Source organism: Rutilus rutilus (genome assembly GCF_951802725.1).
Source record: "Rutilus rutilus genome assembly, chromosome: 2".
NCBI classification, from domain to species: Eukaryota; Metazoa; Chordata; class Actinopteri; order Cypriniformes; family Leuciscidae; genus Rutilus; species Rutilus rutilus.
The window spans coordinates 60,373,166-60,399,203 of NC_140210.1; the positions used below are offsets into that span (position 1 = coordinate 60,373,166).

Consider the following 26,038-nt stretch of genomic DNA (forward strand, 5'->3'; position numbering starts at 1 on the left):
AGTTGCGAGCTTATAACGTGCTAAGTCAGTGATAGTCAGAAATCAGAAGGTCTCCTTAATGATGTGCCCATGCTCCATTCATAGTGCCTTCGGTTTGATCTATCCTGGACAGAGATTAGCGGAAACACCAGACTGCACTTTAATCTACTGGAAATAATGATTTCTGAAAAATGCAGAATAAATCAAGATCTAACATTTATTTGTCAGGTAAAATGTCTCATGCCAATTACACAAGTGATTCAGAAATAATAAATACATGACATCAATTACTCAAAGATGACTCTAAAAGTAAGCAATGCATTCCTGACAGAGACACACAGCGGTGTGTGAGTGTTCTCCAACGGGAGAACAGCACTGGATTCTGTTGTGTGCCGGAGAAAGCATGCGGAAGCGAGGATCTATTAGCAGGGTTTTAATGAAGAAACACGTAGTGCAAATAATAGAGAACACGAAGGACAAAGAAACAAAACCACGAGAAGGACTGAACTTGAAGCACCCATACATGTACAACAACTGACAAAGTAACAAGTGAAACACAAGGGCTATAAATACACAGGGACCAACAAGCTAAACAAGATAACAAGGGGGTGTGGCTATTAGAAACACCTGGGGATACTAATAAACTAGAAAAAGTACAAAGGACTACAAAACATGACACAGAACAGGAAATAACTAAAGTCCACACAAGACGAGGGAAACACAAGACAGGAATCATTACAGATGGGGGATGATCCTGGTTACAGGTTCCCCGAAGACTGCTCTGTCACCTAGCCTTAAATACCAGAACAAAAGGGTTATACCAATATTGTTTAGAGTTGTTTGGGTCAGTCCATGTCCCCCAGGGGGAAGCACCTGGTTTCAGGAGATCTGGAGGAGTCATCACCCAGTTCTCAGTCTTTCTCATTAAACCAATGACTGCAATGAAATTAAGACCATTTTACCAATCGCACTGAGAGACTTAAAATGATACCAAACATGAAAAGGAAAAACAGTAGATTCACAAGATACACCATATGTGTTATATAGACAATCTCAGTGAACGTTTAGTGACTTGAGGAGGGAGAGGGGGATGCATATAAACAAGGAGATAAGTTTGGACAAGACAATGTCCTGTGCTCTCTTGAAGATTTGATCATTTAGATAATAAGTAATTTAGCTATACATTTGTACACTATTATTTATTTCCTCTGTGTGTGTCTTTGGTTTGACTTTGGAAGCCTTTAAGGCCCGAATACCGACACAGCAGAGAATGCTATTTCAGGAAAGTCACGTGGTACAAACTCTCACCCAAAAATAATCTATAGAACCATATTTGCCATATTTGGGACAAGGATGTAGGTATATATGTAAAAACTGGACACAGAACGGGAGCGCCTTTTCTGCAGAGGAGGCGTTCGGCTTTGTTTGTTCATAAAGTCTAATATTTCTGGCATCAGAGATCTCTGAAGTCATTTCCCTGAAAAGGTTGAAACCACAACAGATTTGGCGCCCCAGATGGGCCTCGGCTTAGGAGCTGAAGGAGCCACGAAGGGATCGCTGGGGACTGACACAGACAACAGTGGCCACTGTACTTTCAGGTGAGCAGATTTTGCTTTAGTATAAAGTATGTGTTAGTCACCAGTGGCCCGGAAAGTGGTAAGGAAAGCTTCTCCAAATTTAAAGAAATTAAAAAGTGAAAAGGGGTCTTTGATTCCAGAAATAATTGCATGCATTGTCTTTGTAGATATCAAGTAGTTTGTAATAGCGTGGGGGAGCTCCCGATAGTGTTTGCCAGTGTTTATGTAATCCGGGGTGGATTTTATGAATACTGGAACTGCTGATTTGGCGCAAGGATTTGTATTTACTGATAAGGATATCAGTAGTTTATCTGTGTGTACTTTGATAAGTATATAGCATGCGCACAGATGTTTAGCCTGCGGTTACCGCTCTGTTCATGGTGAACAGGGGGCTGCTCAGGTAGGCTAAGTATTATACGAATAAGATAGGTTTAGCTTAACGGTTACCGCCTCGGTTGTGTGTAGCGAGGGTCTGCTCGGGTTAGCTAAGTCCTATAGAATAGGATAGTTTTAGCTTATTTTTACCGTGGCCGATACTGAGCTCAATGTACTCGTACTCGAAAAAATGCTCCGATACCAACAACCGATGCAGGCCGCGTATAAACAGTGTTTGTGTCCAGAAAAAGAAACACTGACAACAGAGGGTATAATGGGGATAAAAAAAGAAGGCTGTCTATGAAGTAAATGTATTTTACTAGTGGAATATTAAACAAAACATAGTAGGCTAACACATTGCTTTGGTGCGTGAGCTGATAACGAGACGTCATTGTAAAGTTTGTAGTTCAGTCAGATGTAAATGGCAAATAAATTCAAACAAGACATAATGTATCAACGTTTAACTGATGAGAGAGAGAGAGAGAGAGAGAGAGAGAGAGAGAGAGAGCACTTCTGTTGAATGCTCTTGATTGCTGATCGTTCACTCAGCACGTGGCATTTGGATTTAAACTAAATCGAATATGTAAGTAAAACATGAACTGTTACCTGATTTATGTATAATGGGTTGTGGTTCCCTAAATTGTTACAGGACGTGTGAGCAAGTCAAGAAGTTCCATGAACGCAAACATCCAAAGCGCATGAATTGAATTGTCTTTCACGTCTTGCACTTGTAAGGACGACTTCACACACAAGTTGATGTAAAAACGCCCGTCTTGGCGAGTATCCCAGTAAACAAAGTCGGTTATACATAGATTATTGTAGTATAAAATAAGTTAAAATAATAAATGTAATAATATATATTAATAGATAAATATAAATAAGATTGCACGTGCTTAATATATGATATCTTATATCTGAAGACGTCTAGAATGTGTATCTGGTTATCCCTGAAGACAGAGTGGAGAAATGACTCCACTGCAGATAAATAAGTGTGTGTTAAGAGAAAGAGAACTGGTGCAGTGCTGAAGGAAGACTGAGAGACCAAGTTTCAACAGTCATGAATATTTTACAGGAATCTTAGAATTGCAGTAAATGGGAATTGATTCAATTAAGAAAGTAAATAAATAAGAGGAATTCCTTGATGTTTGTTGAGGAAGATTTTATTCACCATACTAGATTATTTTGAACACAGCATGCGAATATAGAAGAAAGATTGAAGTCTGATTTTATGATAGGGAAAATTATTTAATTGTATTATACTCAGATAATCAAAGTTAGATTATTGCTGACATAGAAGAACAGAACTAGCTTGCTTTTTCCTGCAATGAAGAACTTGCTTTACTAAAGATAGAATGGGGAACTGCTGTGGTCAACCAGTGAGATTTCATATGAAAGAACTAGTGAAAAGATGCAGGTTAAAAAGTGTAATGTAGATAAAGAGCTAATAGCTCAGGCACAATAGGAACTAACATTTATAAAAGTTCAACTTGATTCAGGTGGATCTCTGAGTGTTCAGATTTCAGATGGCTTCAGTGACAGTGTCCTGACGAATGTAAGCGACACGAGGGCAAAGACACGAATGCAGAGAGAAGAAGAGAGAGTGGGTGAGGGGCTCTCAGCTCCCCTCCTAAAGTTCACCACTCTCTGAAAGCTCAGCAAGGAGAAACACTGATTTAATGCTGGAAAAGGAGAAACTTTCACTTGAGACTTTTCCTGAGGACAAAGAAGAAATCCTGAGATGCAAAACTGTGGCAGGATCGATCAAAAGCCCAAACTGAGAAGAGGCAGAGAAACAACACCAGGCCTTTGAGTGACATCCAAGAAGCTTCAACACACTGATCTAAACACAGAGAAGTGGGTGCTCAACTCACCAGACAGTTCAAACTGAGGCTGGATCTGGTATAGTGAGGGCTATTATTGTCAACAACTATAGGGCTAAAAGCATGAGTTATTCTCTGGCAAAGAAAAAGATAGACACAACATGCCAAAGAATGATACTTATTGTTGACAAAACAAAGACACTGGTCACACCATCTTGTTTTAATCATTTTCTAGAGATAGATTGGAAAAATAAATAACTCCAAAAGTCCAAAATTATGAAGTCAAAAATGCTGTCAAAAACTGGGATAATGAGATGGAAACGTTATTGGCCATGGATCCGATATTAGGCAGAGATCTCCAATGTTCTTCTTAAAGCAGCTCATGAGCAAAAACAAAAAGAATATGAAAAAGTAAACGAACAAATGACAAAATGCATTTGAGAAATTACAATTGGCTGCCTCACTCTCAGCTGCACCAATATCATATACTGTACAATAGATGAGCTTGGAGACACACATTTAACAGAAGAAGATGATGTTGGTGTAAAACCTTTATTTTAAAAGTTACATTTATATACAAATACAACTAATAAAAAGAAATTGTTAAAAAGTAACAGCAAAATAATGTTTTTTCCCCCATCAGTCTGTTATAATTCATAAATCAAAAAGTAAACATGTATAAATTGACAAGAATGCAGTCTTTTAAAATATTTTATAATAAAGATAATATTAAATAAAGCTAAAATGTATTAATTCGAGTGCAGTGTGTATTCGTGTTATATTGATGTAATAAACACATCATCAGTCGGCAGGTTAATGCAATGCGTCGTGACTCGTCTACATGTTTTAACTCTATGTACAATAGTGTAAAAAGACAGGAACTTTGACCATGTAATCATTCGGTGGGTTGTGGTGCGCACCGATAATGAAGTTTGTAATAATAAAAATGATTATTTTATCTCATAATTGATCTAATATTATCCAATAAACCTGATGTGACTTTAAGACCTGACGCAAGGATCCATTATACTGTTACACACATTTTCTTTCTCAACTTTTTAAAAGCGTAACTGACTGGGTTTACTTGAATACTCACCAAGACCAGCATTTTGACACTATTGTGTGTGTATGTCACTGTTTAAGGTCAATAAGCAGCGGACAAGAGCTCACTTTAGTTCTGAGAGGCGCTTTATCTGCGATCACTTTAGGTGTGGACACAGAATCTGCGGGAAGGAGAAAAGAATAATGCACAATACACACAATCCCATGCCAGAACTCAAGCCCTGTAATGGCAACTATATTTATCCGGAGCGAATGAAACGAGTGAGGAGTGTGTGTCACAAGCTGTCGGAGAGATGAGAGACAACACTACATTGCACTTTACATTGCATTTATTATTTCAGACTACAATTGAAAAATGTATATATTATACAGTCTATATATATATATATAGAGAGAGAGAGAGAGAGAGGTGTGGTGTACAGGAACATCTGTTGATACAACTAATTGATACATTTAGCAACTTATTAGGCCTATATATTTATAGAATAGCAAAGTAGGCCTAATCAATATACAAGACTGAACCACACAGATGTGAAATATAAAGGCTATCATGGTCATTTTGCCAACAATGAACAATGGATTTGTTTAGTTTATAATACGTTTTATTTTTAACTTAAACAAATACAACATATAATATTCAAAACTCATCGGCTTAGACTGCATTTGAAGAAAAATGAACACAACAGTTTTCTGTAGCCTTGTGCGAACTTATTCAATAGAAATAGACTTTCCAGTGCAAAAAATAATATTTTTAATTTAATTAGACAACGTTTTAAGGAAGTGTAGTGCAAATATCTTTATATAATTATACTTACATTATAGTTAACTTTCTTTCCAGTGCAAAACAATAATACATAAAAAAACAGCTAATAAAGAAAATATAAAATATTGCACTCAAATACTGCATTCAAGCAATACAACACCTGTGTGTATGCACATGGAGAATCTCACAGAAGCAAATAAACCTCCAGACTAAGCACATTGTGCAGCTGTTTTTCCCATGTGTACTTTCTTTATTTCTAGCAGCAGCGAGTAGTTGTTTGTCCTGTAGAGCTGCACTGTACAACTCTGTACAAGACATCTCATAATGCAGAGTGATGATCAGCTCACTTTTTATTAGTCCAACTGAACATTTGTTTCGTACATCTGACCATTTATTTGTCATTGCCGAGAACACCCTCTCCACATCCCCAGTGGAAGATGCTGAGGACAAAGGACACCACAGCAAGGATGTTTGGGAGATCAGCTGCCTGAAGAACTGCCATCCACTTCTCTGCTGTCCCCTTGGACACCCAGCCATCATGCTCTGTGAGATGCTTTAGGATGCTGTTGGCAGTAACACACTCATCGTAAAGCATATCCATGGAGATGTTTTGCCTGCTAACCAGGTGAAGCTGCTCAATGATCTTCTCCATTCCATCATAAGAGATCCTCCCAGATGTCAGAGAGAGGGGCTGTAGAGGGAAAAGCCAGTTGTCTTCTGAAAAACTGAACCATTTCTGTATGTACGTAATGGCAGTGTTTAAGAAGGCTGTACACTCCTGTCTGGCATCATCAGCATCAGATGGAGAAAGACGCTGAAGCTTTTGTTTAGTTAGGTAGCCACAGAGCCCATCATCTCTTCTCTGAGATAGTTTTGTCAGAAAAGAGTGCATGATGGCATAGAGGTCAGCTGATGTGGTGTCATTCCTCTCCAGCTTTTTCACCACTTCTTCAAAGAGGGTCAGGATGTTGTTACAAAAGAGGAGATGCACCTCCACAAGATCAGGCTCGTCGTCCTCAACGCCAGCAGCATTGCTTGTTCATTTCAGCAATGTTTGCAGGTGCCTTGGACAGTCAACACCCATGCTAATGAAACAGGACTTGAGAGCAGTCCAGGTCTGGAGCAGGCGACTGATTGCAGGGTTGAGTGACAGCCATCTGGTCACCATATCGACATCTCGACATCACAAAAGGCACAAAACTCCTTCAGGGACTCTCTCTTTTTTGCAGAGAAACTGTAGACCTTCAGAACTATATTTTCTATGTCGACTGAGAGCTGATCCAGGGCATACTTTATGGTGTTATGGACAATATGCCTCTGAGGAGATCACTGTTGGAACTTTTTAATTTTGAGAATACTGAATTGTGGATTCCATAATTGACATTTGTACTGTCTGCACTGAATGCAGACACATGATCCACAGTCAGGCCCAGGTTTCCAAGAGAGCTCAGAATTGTAGTGCCTATTCCCTCAGCAGATTCATCTGGGTTTTCAACAGAATCGATCAACTTGTTCGTGACCCCGCTCTCTGCAGTGGAAAACTGTACAGCCAAGGGAAACATCTTGCGATTGCCCTTGTTCGATGCATCAGTTTGAATAGAGAATGGACGTGGATTCTCAGCACTTTTTAATGTGTTGATCACCTCCTGTACTGCCTTTGGGGCAAGGACTTCTGTGACGAGTGCCTCTGCTTTTGTTCTCCCACAGGACATCTTCTTGACAATATTAGAATTGCTCAGTGTTCGGTGACAGAGCTTAAGCCCACAGTCAGAGCTGTTGTAGCTCAAATTGTGGTTCACTGTATGATATACATGTGCTAGCCCAGCAGCAGTGACCTAAAGAAAGAGATATACAAGTTCACTATTTGTAAGCCTATGCTTTGTGAGTAGGCTTGAACTATTTGGTGGTTGGACTGTTGTACTGAATGTCTGTAAAAGTCTATATGTGTGTGTGTGTGTGTGTGTGTGTGTGTGGTTTATACATAGGCCTACCTAAGTATTAGCCTAAGCCATACAGAAAAAAAAATAGATAGCCTATATTGAAATATAGCCTTTTAAAGTGTCATTTGAATAAACTTTGCTAATCTTCGAACTCCCTTCAAAGACCCCATCCTTTTTTATCGTTGACAACTTATCGTTATAAAATCATTATTTATTTTATTAAAAGTTAAGAATTCAGGTTTGTTTATCAGTACCATAGCAATGCTAACTTCCGCTGGAATTGTCGGATAGGAACCGTGCGTAGCCTTCCGCAAGAGTTACATTTTTTAAAGCATCCGGATGCCGATTTTTTCCGCACCACACTCGTTCGGACCCGGTTCGGACACATTCGCATGCGGTCTGCGAATCTCCATGGGAAATGAATGACCTCCGGTCGGTTCGAAGCCGTATCAGTATCGGAGCTGATTTCAACTGCCAGTGTGAAGGCGGCGTTATGTGTCAAATACGGGACGATTCCATATTATACGGAGCGGTTGGCAACCCTATGCAGTCCTACTCAATATACAATATCTGTGGCATGATCTTGCCCACAATAAATGATTTCAACTCGTCCCTCTGAATATTCCTTTAATATGGCATTATGTGAGAAGTGCAGGTCACTGTCACGTTTTCTTGTCGTTTTCATATAAGATTAATAGTTAATGCCAAATATAAAATGTCCATGCATTTACAAAAAACACTATCTGAAACTTTTCAATCAAGTCAAAGGAGTACCAGCTCCTGTTGTTAAGTTCTAGCACACAGGACACACACACACGAGAGGTACAGCCTCTCCCTACTCTTACACAATTACAAACAACCATCCTGACACACACGTGTTGTATGAAGACGGGTTAAAACACCCCTGCGTATCCTCACAGGATTTGCAAGACAATGTCTGTAATAAATAGTGTGTGTGATTTCTTCAGTAGCGTCAGCCGAACCAATAAAGTCTTATGGATACTGCGGTCCTCCATAGTTTGGCCCCAGGGCCCGTTAAATACCGGGTTTCGGTATCCAACCCTACATATGGGTGTGTTCATATGGATGAAAGCCTGTTGTGTTCGGTCTCTTGATTTGTGATAGTGGCAGCTATTGTGAACCTTCTTCATCTACTGAGTGTGGATGGCATCAAGGTCTTGTCCTGAAGAATCACAGGGCCAAACGCTCAGGATTATATCTCATCTGATAACAAGAGCATAGCCATAAGTGTAAGAACTCTAATGATGTCTTTACCCGCTGATATTGCATTGGGGATATAAACATTAAAGGAGTGTAAAGGCTAAGAGTATGAGCCATGAGTGAGCTGGCCAGATATCTGTGAGAAATAACTGAACCACATTCAGCATTTAAAAGAAAAAAGAATCTCAGTATTTATCAGTAAAAAATACATACAAATAAATAAATAAATAGCTTTGAGTTGGACAGTATGGTGTCTGTCTCATTGGCCAACATAACTCAAAACAGACCTAGAGAAATAAAATAAAATATACCAATATATCCTGTTATCATAATAGTTAAATGAAATAACTATGACCACTGTAACATTATATGTGTCGCCTATTATTTAGCTGATTATTTAGCCTACAAGCTTCTCAAGGACTGAAGAAACCTGGGGTTAATGATTTTAAAATGTGAGACATAAAATGTGATATTGGTAAATGAATGAGAAACTAAGTGAGTAAAACTGAGGAAAAGGCAGTAATTAATGAAACTTCTGCTCTTATAATCACAGACCCCTGGAAATCTCTCAGATGATCAAACTGTTTGCTTCATAAATGACAAAACCAGCTTGATGATATTTACAGATGTAAAGAGAAGTCTAACGCCATTATTACAGCATTTCTGAGCTTAGAGATTGAGGAAGTCATGATGTCACACACTCCAGTATACAGTAGGAGGCGCTAAACATCCTTCACGACAGAACTAAACCCGCCAGAACACTGAATGAAGAAGAAGAGAGATGGGCGGGGTTTATCGTTGATATCTGAGCCCTCTGCGCATGCGCATTCAGAAACCGAAAGTAAAGAAGATCCTGAGGAAATGTAAATTCACCTTCAGAAGTCTTGAAATATATATAGTTATCACATCACGGTAAGTTCATTTATCTGTTTCAGATACCATGTCATATTATTGTACAATGTTTTCGCGTCGCTATCATATTAAACTCGATCTTCAAGCGTTTTGTTCATACTTGACGCATGTAAAAGTGAACAAGTTCATCTTCAGGATTATCATGATATCGAGCTCTAGGGATTCTGCTTTTAGTTGAGATTCATTTACAGATTCTCCACAATCTGAACTATACAGAGGTGGAAAGTAAACATGTAAACCTGAACACTTCCGGTCTCCTGAAGGCCAGGCGTCGACTCACAGACGATCAGCTTTAGTGAAGATTGATTATGACAAACTGATGTATTTCTGATACAGAAAATCTATACTCTCCAATTAAAGTGTCTGGATTGTGATATTTAAAGGAAGAAGCCCGATTAGATAATATGATATATTATTTAATGTTTTATTTCACCTATGTGAAAAGATGAGTAAGAATAGATATTAACAATAATAATAAAGAAGCAACAATGTGCATGAAAACTCATTATTGTGGAGGGAGAGCAACTATTAATCATTATAAAAGTGTAACCGGCTGGATGTGGAAGCGTTCAGAGAGTTCTTCATCAGATGTGCTGATCAGTCAGTGTGATATGAGCTCTGGCACAGAGAAGCTGTCAGTGAGTCTCTCTACAGCAGCAGAAACACATGAAGCTTCTGAACAGAGAGAGATTCAGGCTTTTCCTCCTGCTGTTGAAGTTCAGTGTTCAGTGAGACTCAAGAGCATCAGTGAGACACTGACGGTGGGTAATGGAGACTGAAGCACTGATCCACTTCATCTCAGAGGTTCACATCTGGCCTTTGTGCAGTCAGACCAGTTCTTCCACAGTAAACCAGTACTTTATGGACTCCAGAAGAAAAGGATCCTCCACAATCTGCTGCAACTACAGTCTGAACGCACACACATCTCTAGAGAGTCGTTGTGTGTGTAGTATTGGGATTTGATTTTACTGTACTTACTGGAATAGTCTTAATCTCTTATGTAGTCTTACTAAAGAGTCTTATGATTTTTTCTCAGTGTTTCCATGCGTAGATCTGAAGTCAGTTTCTCATTATGGAGAACAGAGAGAGCTGTGAGAGATCTTCATCTCCAGATCCCAGCTGTGTGTCTGTGAAGAGTGACGGATCAATGGATAAGCCTCCTAAACTCAGTGATGAAGCAGTGACCTCTGACCCCAGTGATAAAGCAGTGACCTCTGACCCCAGTGATGAACCAGTGACCTCTGTCCCCAGGTGAGTGTAAACCTGTAGTGGTGAATTAACTGTTATATGGGAGTCACACACACACTGAATTCACACAGAGAGATGAGATGGATAACTGCCTTTTAAGTGCTGCACGCGCATTCACTCAAGTGCCCCTTTAGATCTATGTTACGACTGAGGCAAACTTGTCTACGCGTCCAACAATCAAATCAATAGTAAACTTACTCGCCCTCCCCAGTTTGACGTTGTCGGTTAAACTGGCTGTTGGACTAAAACCAGAATGAATGAATTTAAACTATAAGAGGAACAATTTAAAGGAATGTATATATAATAATACATTATTATTATTATTATTATTATTATTATAAGGTATTATTATCATTATTATTATATATAATATAAGTAATACGTTTGTTCAGCAGGGACACATTAAATTGATCAAAACGTTTTATATATATATATATATATATATATATATATATATATATATATATATATATTATTATTATTATTATTATTATTATTATTATTATTACTATTTTTTTTTTTTTTTTTTTTTTTTTTTTTTTTTTTTTTTAAGCTTGTTTCCACCAGGGAATAAAAAAAGGTAATTGCAACTTTATATCTCATAATTCACAAGACTTTTTTTATCCTCAGAATTGTAAGATATAAACTATAAAGAAAAAATTCCAAATTGTTAGATACAATTTTTTTTTTTTATTATGTGGAGGAAACAAGCTTCCATACTTTTTACTGTATTTTTGATCAAATAAATGCAGCCTTGCTGAACATAAGAGACAAAAATATTCAAATAAATGACCTCAAATCTTATTGACCCCAAACTTTTGACTGATGTGAATATATAAGAATTAAGGCAAAAACTCTTAGTGTAAGTGAACAGAACGACTCCTAACATTTCACTGGCACTGTGGAGTCAGTTACTATCAACACTGCATGGTTTTCAATATAAGTGCATTCCTGTACACTGAATTTGTGCTTGTTTATGCAAACTGATGTACGAGTTGAAATTATTTTCTGTGGTGTACTGAACCTAGAACAGTCCTTTAATTTAAACTTTATGGAATCTGTGCATTGTGCCAAAGAGGCTCATATTTAGCATATGAGCTGATCTTCAATGTTGTTCCACATCATCCATTATTATCAATTTTATCAATTAGTTATTGCAGCCCTAATTAAATAAATGAAACGGCAGACAGGAATAATTATTTCTTTGTGTTTTCTCAGGATCTGGATTCGGAGAGCTGAACAATATACAATGCTAAAAGTGTTGAACTAAAACTGAAATGAAACACATTAATTTTACAGAAAATACAAGATTGTATAGATTTAGATTTTAATTTATGTTATTTTTCTTGTTCTTAAATCTGTGCGCTTTTGTTTTTCTCAGCAGAGTTTATAGAGATGATCAGACTGGAGACCAGGATTCTCCTCAACCAGTGAATGATGAACTACAGAGAGTCAAACACAGACACAAAGCCAGCATGAAGAACAAGTATGAGAGATTATTTGAGGGACTGAAACTCCAAGAGAATGAAACCCTCCTGAACAGGATCTACACACAGCTCTACATCATAGAGGGAGAGAGAGAAGGAGTGAATGAAGAACATGAGGTTTTACAGATGGAGAAAACAGCCAGAACACAACACTCACAAGACACTCCAATCTACTGCAATGACATCTTTAAAGCCTCTCCTGAACCAGGACGCCAGGAGAAAGAGCAGATCAAGACTGTTCTCACTAAAGGCATCGCTGGAATCGGGAAAACCGTCTCTGTGCAGAAGTTCATTCTGGACTGGGCCGAGGGAAAAGACAATCAGGATGTAGATTTCATGTTTGTGCTTCCATTTCGAGAGCTGAACTTGATCCGAGATCATCAGTACAGTCTTCACAGACTTCTGCTGGACTTTCATCCTGAACTTCAAGATCTGGACTCAAAGATTTATGAGGAGTGTAAAGTTGTGTTCATCTTTGATGGTCTGGATGAAAGCAGAATCACACTGAGGTTTTCAGACGCTCAGGAAGTTTCTGATGTGACTGAGACTTCATCAGTGGGTGTGTTGATGTCAAAGCTCATGAAAGGAGATCTGCTTCCCTCGGCTCTCATCTGGATCACCTCCAGACCAGCAGCAGCCAATCAGATCCCCTCCAAATACATCCACCGTCTGACAGAGATTCAGGGATTCAATGAGCCTCAGAAGGAGGAATATTTCAGGAAGAGAATCAGTGACGAGCATCAAGCCAGCAGAATCATCTCACACATCAGAAGAGCAAGAAGCCTCCACATCATGTGCAACATACCCGTCTTCTGCTGGATCTCCTCCACTGTGCTTCAGAAGCTCCTGGAAGAAGATCTGAGTGCAGAAATCCCTCAAACTCTGACTGAAATGTACATCCACTTCCTGCTGATTCAGATCAACATGAGGAATCAGAAGTATGAAGAGAGAGATCCAGAGAAACTCCTGCAGTCCAACAGAGAAGTGATTGTGAAACTTGCTGGAGTGGCTTTCCATCAGCTGATGAAGGGCAATGTGATGTTCTATGAGGAGGACCTGATTGAGAGCGGCATAGACGTCACTGACGCCTCAGTGCATTCTGGGATTTGCACTGAGATCTTTAAGGAGGAATCTGTGATTCATCAGAGGAAAGTCTACAGCTTCATTCATCTGAGCGTTCAGGAGTTTCTCGCTGCTTTCTATGTGTTTTACTGCTATTTAATGAAGAACAAGGAACCACTGCCGCTTCTGGGTGAATTCAGGTCTGATGAAGTCTCTCTGTATGATCTACTAACATCAGCAGTAGATAAAGCCCTCATGAGAGAGAATGGACGGCTGGATCTGTTCCTGCGGTTCCTGCTGGGCGTCTCACTGGAGTCCAATCAGAGAATCTTACAGGATCTACTGACACACACAGAGAACAGCTCAGGGATCATCAGAGAAACCACACAGGACATTAAAGAGAAGATCAAAGATGAGGATGATATTATTCCTCTCTCAGCTGATCAATCCATCAATCTGTTCCTCTGTCTGCTGGAAGTGAAAGATCAGACTCTGTCCAGAGAGATTCAGGAGTTTGTGAAATCAGGCAAACACTCAGAGGAGGAACTCTCTCCATCTCTCTGCTCTACAATCTCCTACATGCTTCAGATCTCAGAGGAGACGCTGGATGAGCTGAACCCCTTGAAATACAACACATCAGATGAGGGGAGAAGAAGACTGGTACCAGCTGTGGTCAACTGCAGAAAAGCTCTGTGAGTGTTTAATCATTAATAGCTAAAGAATCATTTTAATAATGCATCTTACATCTTTACAGGGGTCATGACATGGAGTTTTTACATTATTTATTATATTCCCTGAGGTTCACTTATACTAGTGGAGCCAAACTCAGTTCCCTAGAGCACAGGTTTCCAAACCCTGCGTCACCAGGATGATTTAACCCTCTGGGGACCAAGGTGTTTTTGGAGCCCTTGAGATGTTCTGACATGCCTTGAAATTTGTGCTTTTTTCAGTTATTTATAAACATGTTAATGGCAAAGGTGTAAAATCACTCTATATAGCACAAACAGGGCTACCAAAATATGCGGGCAACGTGTATGTAGATGTTTGTATTTTTAAGAGAATAATGTTTATGCGTGGTTATTGGAAAAAATAAAAATGAAAGTGACTGAATTAAGACCACAAAACACATATTAAATATGTGTCCACAAGACTTTTGTCTAATTGATGTTGTACCTTTGAGTACTGGCTTCAAAATTATGTGAAAATAGTCTTGCTTTATCGTTCACAAAAAAAAAAACATTGATTTAAATGGTGTAAAACAGGTTTTGCTTGGAAAAGCCAATATGCGAGGGGGGCGTGAAGGAGTAGTTTACACCTGGGTTGTCCTACCCACTCTGCATAATGACTCTGCATAATTAGCCATTCATTCAGGTGTGACACTGACTGAGCCACAATGCAAGGACAATGTATTTAGAAGAATACTTATATTGACCATTTAAGATTTCGCTTACATCTATCTTGTAAATATGTTTAGCTATTTTATTAAAAATGTTACAATTACAACAATAATTACAATTTCAACAATATTTCAAGTGTACTCTTTCTTTGTAAAAAAAAAAAAGAAAGAAAAAAAAAGATTATAGGCCTACATTTTATCATATGTATTCATTAGTTTGAATATAGCCAACATTGGAACATCTAACATCTTAGTCTATGACTTTATTTTTGACAAAAATAGTGTGACTAACGCCTGACTAACGTTGTTTTATTGAAATATCAGGGCATATAAATGTTAATTTACGTTGCTTATACAAATACATTTTATTTCAACATATTCCAGTCGATTTTTACTCATCTCAGTAGGCTATGGCAAAGCAGTTTATTCTTTCACACACAGACGCGCGATTCATATTTAGGCTAAACACTCTTTTCAAATATGTACCCTTCATTCATCTCACAGAAACGCGAGTCATATTATAGAAATGCGATTCATCTTTTTGCGGTTTATAGGCCTACACTAACGTTATTCCATAACGTTATTCCACACTTGAGAAAAGAAAACAGCCTACCTCACTCCTCAGCGCGATCTGCTGCTCATATCAGGAGATATTTCTCCTCATCAGCACTGTGGAAACTTTTCTCCATAAAGGCTATAATGTCTCACTCGCGCTTTGTTTACAGCTGATGTGGGCGTTTTACAGACTGAAATGGTTCTCATAATTTGCATTTGAATAGCGCGCGCTCTCTGGGGAGTGGTCAAATTACTGTGAATCATCTCGTAATGAGGTCGACTGGAGTCGCTCTCTTTGTGTACAGATTACAGAAACTAAGAATATTTGTTTTTTATATAAATGACTTCATTTAAAAGATGCGATCTCAAGCTTTATGCCCGTGGGTCTGTTTGCCTGTTTGACTGAATTTTCGCGGAGTTATAGATCATTTTCGAACGCGTTTCAAACGGGAGTTTACTGACAGAGAGAAGGCAGAAGTCGCATCATCTTAATTTTTCTTTATTTGTCAAAAAGCAAAACACTTTATTTTTATTGTGAGTATACAGAAAAAAAATAGAAACTGAACAGGATCGATTGATGTATTACACGAAAATGAAAGATCAAAATTAACAGAGCATTTAGTGTTTATTTTCATTGCTAAAAAAAAAAAACGAGCAAAACGCGCGGGCGCGTTTTTGGTCCCCAGAGGGTTAAGGAAAAATGTTACATTTTAGTGTTGTCACGATACCAAAATTATTGTTTTGATACCGATACCAAGTCAAGTATTGCGATTTCGATACTTTTTCGATACTTTTCCTGAAAAGGGAGAAACACTCTCAAATATCGTTGCTGTGCTTTATTTTAAAACCGGGACAACATTCTAATCATATAACACACTAATAAATGAACATATGAACAGCAGATATATTAAACATTTGAACAAAATATGAAATATAAAAAATAAATTAGAGCAATGACATTCAAGGTAATTTTTTTAATAAATTTAGCAGCATTATCTCATTTATCATAAGAAACATAAGAGCTTTATCTTGATTCTGAACTTTGAATAAAAATATGAACAGCGATTATATTAAACAATGTTTAATATTGGTAACATATGATAAGCCTCATTGGTGATATATTTGACATGTGGGGAGAGAGTTGTGGAAGGCCTATACTTCATGTTAAACATAAATATATAGCAGCAAAGACAACGTCGGCAGTGTTGACGGCAAAATAGGCTACAGAATAATTCGTTCTGTATTGAGAGGTGCAATATTTGAAAATCGATCATATTTTTTTAAATTACATTTATATTGTATTTATGTCAAAACTTTCAAACATCAAAATGTCATTTATTAATATGTATTCGTGTCAAAATGACATAGAAACATCTTTTCCTATTCTATTTTGCCTGGGAACGCTTCCAACACGCTTGCGTGACGCGTGAAAAATAGGCGTCGGTTCTATTTATAGCATGCACGCGTTTTCCGCGCGTCTCGAGCTGCGCCCAGACGCGTGTGTCACGCAGGCAGTTAACATGGGAGCCGAAATAAAAACGGACACGCCACGCAGCCAGTGTGTCGCCGGCTTTACAAATCTGAAACGCGGTCATTCTTAGAAATTTAGGAATTGTGACGTTTTTAATTTCCGATTTACTTTTGAAGTATCGGAGCACTGTGCAACAGAGCAAGGTAGGCAACGTACTTCCATATGTCACTCCTCGCGTCATCTTTTTCTATGAGTCTTGGACCACTTGTGCTCGCACATGCAGCCATCTCGCTGTAGTGTTTTACCACATGACACTGACAGCGGCAGGTTCTTTGCTGCGTGCGTCAGAAAAAAAACACAGACGTCCATAGGGAGGCGTTTTTTTTTTTTTAAGTATCGATACTGATAAATTTAGGTATCGTGACGTTTTTAATTTCCGAGTATCGCGGTACTTTTGAAGTATCGGTACACCGTGCAACACTATTACATTTAAAATAAAATAAAAATAATAATTTGTTTTCATAAAGTCATAGTCTATAGGCCTGTATAAAAGGAATAAATATGCTAAATATATTTGACTTAAATAATTAACAGATTAACAAAATAAAATAAAAAGCTGTGTGACAGTATTCTGCTGAGTTTAGTTTATTTCTGTGAAGCGCTCCACAAACTAGTTGACGGGAAGGAAACCGAGACGACAGAAAACACATCCTGTTTGTTTATTTTACAAAGCCACAGTGTTCTGGTTTATTATGAGTGTACACAAATAAAATTAAATGCTTAATACCGATCTGATACTCACTATCGGCATCCAAATCTGATATTGTGCGTATACTATTCTGTGTTATTGTTAAGCCTCACAAAAGCTACAAAAACATTATAAAGAACCATCAACTTTTCGTGCACTATATTATAAGTGTTCTAAAGCCACTCCATAGTTTAATGTGATAAAGTGATTTAATGATTAATATTGAAGTCGTTAAATTCAAGTTAGTGCTTCCCTCCGCTGCGGCTGTCAGTCATTCTCCATCCAGCACTCAAACAGCGCGCCGCGTTCGGTTACGGCAGTCAACATGATGAAACTCTCTCCAAGATGATCAATGTCACTATTCAGGGCTCGCAAAATCGCCTGCCCGACGTCCCGGGGCTATTGTGTTTTCCAGTCGGGCTACCAAAATGCATAACCGGCCTGCCCGACGGGCTATCTGAAATAGTGTTCGCTTCAGTCTTGTTATAATCAGATCCAGCGCGCTCTTCAACTTCAATCCGCAGCGATGCCGAGCAGAGCGCACGTCAGAAACAGAGGACGGTGTGTGTGTGTGTGTGTGTGTGTGTGTGTTCATCTGAGTCTCATTGGTCTGTCACTCATTGGTCTGTGGTGCTCGTCAATGTCAGAATATTCATGCTTTATGTTCACAAGAGCGACTCGACGCTTCAGTTCACGGTCAAGTATAAGAGATAAGATGTAAGTAGCTAAACTAAACATTTCATATTTGACAGTTTTTTTAGGTTATGAATGTGAAACGAATGACAAAAATAATCAGGCAAATGAATATACTTTTGTCGAATTTCGCCATTTTGAACTGAAAATAGGCCTATGTAATGTGACTAATTAGTTTACTGTCATTGTGAGGGGACATTAGCATTAACAAAGCCGTTTTCATCATAGGCACAAGATTAATAATGAATGTGTACATGTTGAGAATTAATATACAATTTGTAGGTTGATGGATAAGACACATGCCTTTGGTCTGAGAGACCCGGGTTCGAATCCACTGTGAGACACCAATGTGTCCCTGAGCACGACACTTAACCCCTAGTTGCTCCAGAGGCGTGCGACCCCTGACATATATAGCAATTGTAAGTCGCTTTGGATAAAAGCGTCAGCTAAATGAATAAATGTAAATGTATATGTAGGACCTCTTTGATTATAAAGCCCTGTCTATGGCCCTGTATTAGGAATAAGATCAATAATGAATGTGTACATATTGTAAATTAATTTAATAAACTTAGTTAGGCTACCTAAGGTTAGCTTTCCTAGTAGCTTTCAGTAAATTAATGCATCTGAGAAAATGATTCATAAATCAGCCTATCAGTTTGACCCTTTGTTTACTTTCTTCACTGACAGACAAAAATGAAAAGCCTCTATCAGTCAAAGCTCAGCTTTAGGAGGGGAAGAGACAGAGCAAGAGAAAAACTAAGAGAATAGGAGTGTGATGCTGATGAGGAGAGAGAAATAATCAGCTGCCCACTGACATGGTTTTAAAGCTATTGTTATCCAATTTTTTTGTTTTCAAAACATCTTAAAATGCACATATGTAGATCAGAGAAATAAGAATTTTCTCGGGGGTGCCCCCGAACCCCCCTAACTAGCATATCTCACACTCGGGACCTCAGTGATGAAAAAACCCTGCCATCTGCATGTTAATGAAACAAGTTAATAGTGAGTATTAGACCCTAAACTAAAACTAAAGAGTTACTTTTTTTTTTTTTATCATCGCCACAGACACAGACTGATTCATGATCCACACTGGTCACACACATTTCAGTTCAGTTAGAACCAGAGGCATATTTGTTGATATTTGTGTTTTGAAAAAGTTTTTGATTCATTGGTTTGACTCCTAACCAATATTCTACTTAAAAAATTGTAGTCTTTTTATATGGGCTAGTCAAATTAATTTCGGGCTACCAAAATCTGAAGAGTGCCTGCCCGAAGGGCTACCAGCGATTTAGAAATTTTGCGAGCCCTGCTATTGCTATACTTGATCTGTAGAGAAAGGTCTATGGTTTCACATAAAATGACTTTATCTTTCTGGAGTTTATTGCTGTTCATGTAACTTTCTCCCGGTGTCTTTTAGATCAGTGGTTCCCAATTCCAGTCCTCGTGACCCACTGCTCTGCACATTTTGTATGTCTCGCTTATTTAACACACCTGAACCAGATCATCAGCTCATTAGAAGAGACTCCATGAACTGAACTGAGTGTGTCAGATAAGAGAGACATACAAAATGTGCAGAGCAGTGGGTCACGAGGACTGGAATTGGGAACCACTGTTTTAGATCACCACACTGGAGTAGAGAGCGCTATACTTGTTCTTCACGCGCACAGTAACTGGCATGTTTAAACTGTTAAAAAGAAAAGGCTCAATAAACTATTGCATTCATATAATACCGGAACTACGCATCAAATCTCTTCCCTTTTTGCTTTGAGGTGTTCAATGTGAAGTGCTGTGACTCCATGTTGCTTCAAGCGCATCATTCTGCACACGGGATACGCATAAGCGCTTTGTGCCGCTCTGTATTGGAGCCTTTCATGTTATAATACTTTTGATAGGGCAATGAACGATTAATTGCATTTGTGATAATATCGCGATATGATGAAATGCGATTTTTTTTTACCGCAAAGCTGCGATTACAGTCTGGTCACGTGACACGCAAGAGTAAACCAGTCTGTATTGCAGATGAAGCATCAACTTGGCACGCTACGCATATAGGCCTGGCTACAGGAAGTAACATTTTATGTTTAATTTATGTTATATTGTGTTATAGATTCTCTCCATTCTTGCTTTGGCTCTCAACGAAGGCGGTCGCATTTTTCTACCCTCCTCTCCCTTATCTTCCCTGCTTTGCTCCTCTCGTCTCGTCTACTGTCTTGTACTTTGAGAGACTCTCTCCGCACTGCTCTACAAATTAAGAAATTATGGATTTGATCAACTGGTCTCTCAACGCAATTGACACCATCTTCTCGACGAGAAGCTTGGGTTCGGGGGAACCTGACTGCCCTGCCGGAACGTTCACAGCTGGCTACACGATGGACGCATGGGAGAGGTGGCGGGTCGTGTGTCTGGCGGCTCTTTCCGTGGAGGACGTTGAAGATATCTACCTATTCGGAACCATGATAACAGGTTTTCTGCTGTTTGGATTAGGCATTGCCCTGGTTTATCGAGGAATTAAGAAGACGGTGACAGCTGTCCAAAGCCCCACAAGGCTGCCCGTTATGATTGAAGCAGTGGGCAGAGCTGTTGGCACTCAGACTGTGACTATGAACCACTATATGGATAACATCATGGAGAAGCTCACAGCTTTGCAAAGGCAAATGGATCGTTTCGGAGACCAAAACGGACCTGGAGCTGTGTAAATTGGAATGCGGCTACTCGTCCCAAGACCAAACAACCACAATCTTATCTGCTTTTGGCCCCCCTCTATCAGCACTGGCCTTGGCCGAGGCCGCTGCTGGAACAACAACTCCCTCTGGAGAGAGCACTGCAAAGAGACGCTCTTGCCTTCCTTCCCCGACTCCACACTGACACCTGCTGATTGTTGACTCTGTCTGGGACCTGATCAAGGTTGTCTCCATGGCAACTGCTGTGTTTCGCTATGACATCCTGCGGACTGAGGCACCTAGATTGGGATGCCAGGCGTAGCGACTCTTCAGGCCTACACATACACGAACTCTTACATAGATACAGATATGCAATCACCCTCCCCCACCCCCATCCCACGCCTTCGACGCTTTTTACCACCAGTTTGTCAGGCGGGTCTGTGACCAGCGCCGAAATGGCTGCAGGACCGGATGGCTGCCTGCCTTTGCTGGATTACCTCCAACCCCCTCTCCCCTCCCCCCTCCCCCCTCCCCTGTTGCAAGTCTTGTGTGTTCATGTTGTGTACTGATTATGTGCAAATTGCTGAGGTGTTTTACTGTCCCCAAACTGTACTCCCTATTGGAGCATAGTCTGGGGGTTGCCTTTTTTTCTCCTCAACTCTCCTCATGTTATGCTGTATTCTTACTAACTTCAGGTCGGTCCTAAATTGCATTTCGTTGCCTTGTACCTGTACTTGTGTAATGACAATAAATTGAATCTAATCTAATCTAATCGATTCTGTCTGAGCTTAGTTTTAAACACAGATACGTGATGACGCGTGTGCTTTATCAACCGTATCTGCTTGCTTCTAATTCCTCTGTCTCTCACACACACACACGACACCCCTCGAACCTTACGAGAAATCATCTTTAATAAAGTTCGGAAAAGTTGAAGCGAATTACAAGGACATTCGCGGGCTTCATTGCACAAGATATGAGAGACGTGAGGTCTGCGTGATGTTACTTCTGTAGTGCGCGGTCTTGCCTGCCGGTATTTCACTTACTAATGTTCTATGAAGGCATCATATGTCTTGGAATGCAGTTGGTCTATATATAAACATATGAAAATCACAGACAGAAGCTGCTTTCAATTTCAAATACTCGCGCGCGACTCCGTCTACGTGGTTAAATGTACTTGCATCTCAAAATGCTTTTATGACGTGAAATTAATGTGACAGTCAGTTATATCTTAAGTTATTAAACAGACAGGACAAACCACATCTTATAATTTAAAAAGAGATGAAAACGTTCAGAGAGCCTACTCTTAAATACTGAAAGCACTCTTTGTTTATTGCTTGTAATATTTTTTTGCCCTCTTTGTTATTTGTTTTGAAGCTATATTTGTTAAAATTATTAAATGGGATATATAATTGTAAATATGTATGTAATATGTAAAACTGATATGTAATTGTATTGATTTAGTTTTTTTTTAAAGGTGCAATGTGTGATATTTCTGAGGATCTATTGACAGAAATGCAATATAAGATCCATAACTATATTTTCAGTGGTGTATAAAGACCTTACTTAATGAACCGTTATGTTTTTATTACCTTAGAATGAGTCATTTATATGTACATAACCGCGGCCACCCCCTTCTATGAAGGTCGACATATCGTGACGTCCTGTTTCTACCGTAGCCGACAGCGAACAGACAGCGCTACAGAGCGCGTTTCATCACTAACTTGAATGAGAAGCAGCAGAAAAAGACGCGGCTTCCTACGTCGGCCACCGTAGCCTCTCATTCGAGTTTGAAATTTCAAGGAAAGGCCGCGAATTATTGACTGGTTGCAATTCGCAAATCTCACCACTAGATGCCGCTAAAAATCACACACTGCACCTTTAATGTGTAATTATTAAAAGTATTCCCTTCTCTATTTTACAATGATTTATTGCTTGTTTTGGTTGAATAATAGAAAAGATAAAGAGCTTAAAAAATAATCGCATATTAAATTGCAATATTGGTAAAACTAAATCACAATTAGATTATTTTCCAAAATCGTTCAGCCCTAAATTTTGTGCATTGAAAGATTATTTATAGCCTTTCTTGTTCTGCTGCCTCATTAAACAGCTGCGCTAAACATATAAAAGAAATGTCTTTTCATTTTACAGTATTTATTAGAAATTAATTGTTTTTCATGAATGTTTTTTACAGCAATACAAAGAGCAGTGAGTGACATTTAACAGATTTAGTGCTACACTTATTCACTTTTTTGTTCTCCATCTCCACTAAATAATGTTTTTTCGCTAAATGTTTAGATTTTATACAATTATTGTAACTTTTGCTGTTGGATTTAACTAATCTAAATATAATGGGTCAATATAGGTTGTCAATTTAAAAAAGAAGAAAAAGGTTGCTCTTAACCCTCTGGGGACCAAGCTGTTTTTGGGGTCGTTGAGATGTTCTGACATGCTCTGACATTTGTGCTTTTTTCAGTTATTTATAAACATGTTAATGGCAAAGGTGTAAATTCACTCTATATAGCACAAACAGGGCTACCATAATATGCAAGCAACGTGTATGTAGATGTTTGTATTTTTAAGAGAATAATGTTTATGCGTGGTTATTGGAAAAAAATAAAAATGAAAGTTGCTGATTTAAGAACACAAAACACATATTAAATATGTGTCCACAAGACTTTTGACTAATTGGTGTTGTCCCTTTGAGTTCTAGCTTCAAAATTATGTGAAAATCATCCTGCCTAATTGTTCACATAAAACACTACATTGATTTAAACATTGTAAAACAATTGTTTTTTTGTCAGAAGAGGTTTATGCGTGGGAGTGGTAATGGGTCATCATTATTAATGAGATTCAGACCAGGGGTGTGACATAGACGCTCCCCCAAGTGCTAATGGGCCATCAAGTGAGGCAGCCTTAACAAAGGATGAGGAGATTCAAATGTTTTGTTTTTCAATCTGTTTTATTGTAATTTTGTTTAAAGTTGAAAACAATTTTTATCATATATTTTACAGAGTACTATTCCAGCACATGCATAACTGATGGACATTTAGCAATGCTGATAAAGCAACACAATATAAGCTCTTTTATATTAACATTACCAATCAATAATTGTTATATTGTGCATATAACAACACATTTGTTGCAAAGCCACACAGGCACATATAGGCTACATTTGTATCATCACTAAGTATATAAACAAAATGTAACTAACATCTGTAAAATAGTAGGTAAATATGTACTTACTCTTTCTGATTTCTGACTGTGTTGCTAAGCGCACTCCGAGTTGCAGGCGGAGGTAGTGATGAAGCTACATTCCTTTTAAAAAAGTTGAAGAATATTATTACATAAATATAACTATAGTAGCATTAGTCTATAATGAATAACTGATGTAAATAATTTTAGACGCGTGCAATAAGCCTATATGCGTGTCAATGGGCCATTACTGAAGAGGCACACCGCAAACATTAGCCTAACACATTTGTGCACTTCATTAACTGGGTATATTTACACATTTCAGCACATTTACACACATTTACAACTGATATTTGCGAGCATGCATCGTTAATGATAATGAGGCAGCATTTATATAGTCAAAATATAATCTAAACACCTACTAGGCCTCCTTTCTAAAATAATTTCTAAATTCTATCTTTCATACATAATGATCTAAACATATCATTTACTGCTAGGCTACACATACAAATACAAATTTCCTAACCAAGGGGTGTAGCATATGTACACAAAAAAACAAAACAAAACATTTTTGACGTTGAAATGGTACGATATATTAAATGATGTTTTATTAACAAGGTTCGGGAGGAGCACGTTCAGATAATTAACACAGGTGGAGAGCACACAGCAATCAATGGTAAGAGGTGTGTATATATACTCAGCAGTCTCACCTCATTCCATTGACAGTTTTTGCAGCATCCCTCCACCACCCCTTCTCCACGCTTCTAGTCCTAAACACTTAAATACTGGGGGAGTACTCTGGGAGTACAGCACGCCAAATACGCATTAAACTTTACCCCTTCAAATTATATGTAAGTGTGAACTCGTGGTACATGGTATAGATATGCACTTTCATTAGATCGTGTTGAATATAGGTAGATATCAAATGTCAATACTCTGGATGGCAAGTCCACCCAGTATAATATGTAAGCTCATGTTTTGAATAGCTTGTCAACTAATGCAAGTAAGAATAAATACTTACTCATCCGAAATTCTATCCACGGCTGGATCAAGACACTCTTCAAAATACAAACGGTCGTCATCAGAGTAGTCGCGCTCCTCTTCTGATGAAAATCTGGACTGTCCGTCGCTAGTATCCAGGACGAGCTGAAGGGCTTCCGCACCGGTGTACCGTGTCATCTTCCCAACGTGCAGGTGACTGAATGATGAAACTTGAAGCGTTTAATGCATTTGCTTGGGGGCGTTTACCTGTTTTGCATAGATGGCTTAGCACATTATCTTGTGAATAGCGCGCTCCGTGAGTAGGCGTGAACGAATTAAAGTCAATGAGCTCGACTGGAATCGCTCTCTTTTTATACAGATTACAGAAGCTGATAATATTTTTTTTATATATAAATGACTTCATTTAAAAGCTGCGATCTCAAGCTTTATGCCCGTGGGTCTGTTTGCCTGTTTGACTGAATTTTCGCGGAGTTATAGATCATTTTCGAACGCGTTTCAAATGGGAGTTTACTGAAAGAGAGAAGGCAGAAATCGCATCATGTTAAAGTTTCTTTATTTGTCAAAAAGCAAAACACTTTATTTTTATTGTGAGTATACAGAAAAAAAATAGAAACTGAACAGGATCGATTGATGTATAACACGAAAATTAAAGATCAAAATGAACAGAGCATTTTGTGTTTATTTTTCATTGCTAAAAAAAAAAACGAGCAAAACGCGCGGGCGCGTTTTTGGTCCCCAGAGGGTTAAAGTGTGAAAACCACTGCCCTAGAGGATCACGGTTTAGCTTCAATCCTAATTAAACAAACCTGATACAGCTAATCAGGAGCTGAGTTTGGCACCCCCGATTTGTACTGTTAACCCTCTGAGGTCGGCAA

General features: G+C 38.6%; 1 protein-coding gene across 1 annotated transcript in view; it reads left to right on the forward strand.

Annotated features, from left to right (window-relative positions):
- Window positions 1-9,243: 9,243 nt before the first annotated feature.
- The window catches only part of LOC311286238 (NACHT, LRR and PYD domains-containing protein 1 homolog), a 49,991-nt gene continuing 33,196 nt past the window's right edge, over window positions 9,244-26,038 (forward strand). The window contains exons 1-3 of the mRNA XM_084402356.1: window positions 9,244-9,649; window positions 10,686-10,900; window positions 12,279-14,138. Of these exons, the coding sequence (XP_084258482.1) occupies window positions 10,722-10,900; window positions 12,279-14,138 (2,039 nt within the window). The 5' untranslated portion in view covers window positions 9,244-9,649; window positions 10,686-10,721. The remainder of the gene's footprint in view (window positions 9,650-10,685; window positions 10,901-12,278; window positions 14,139-26,038) is intronic.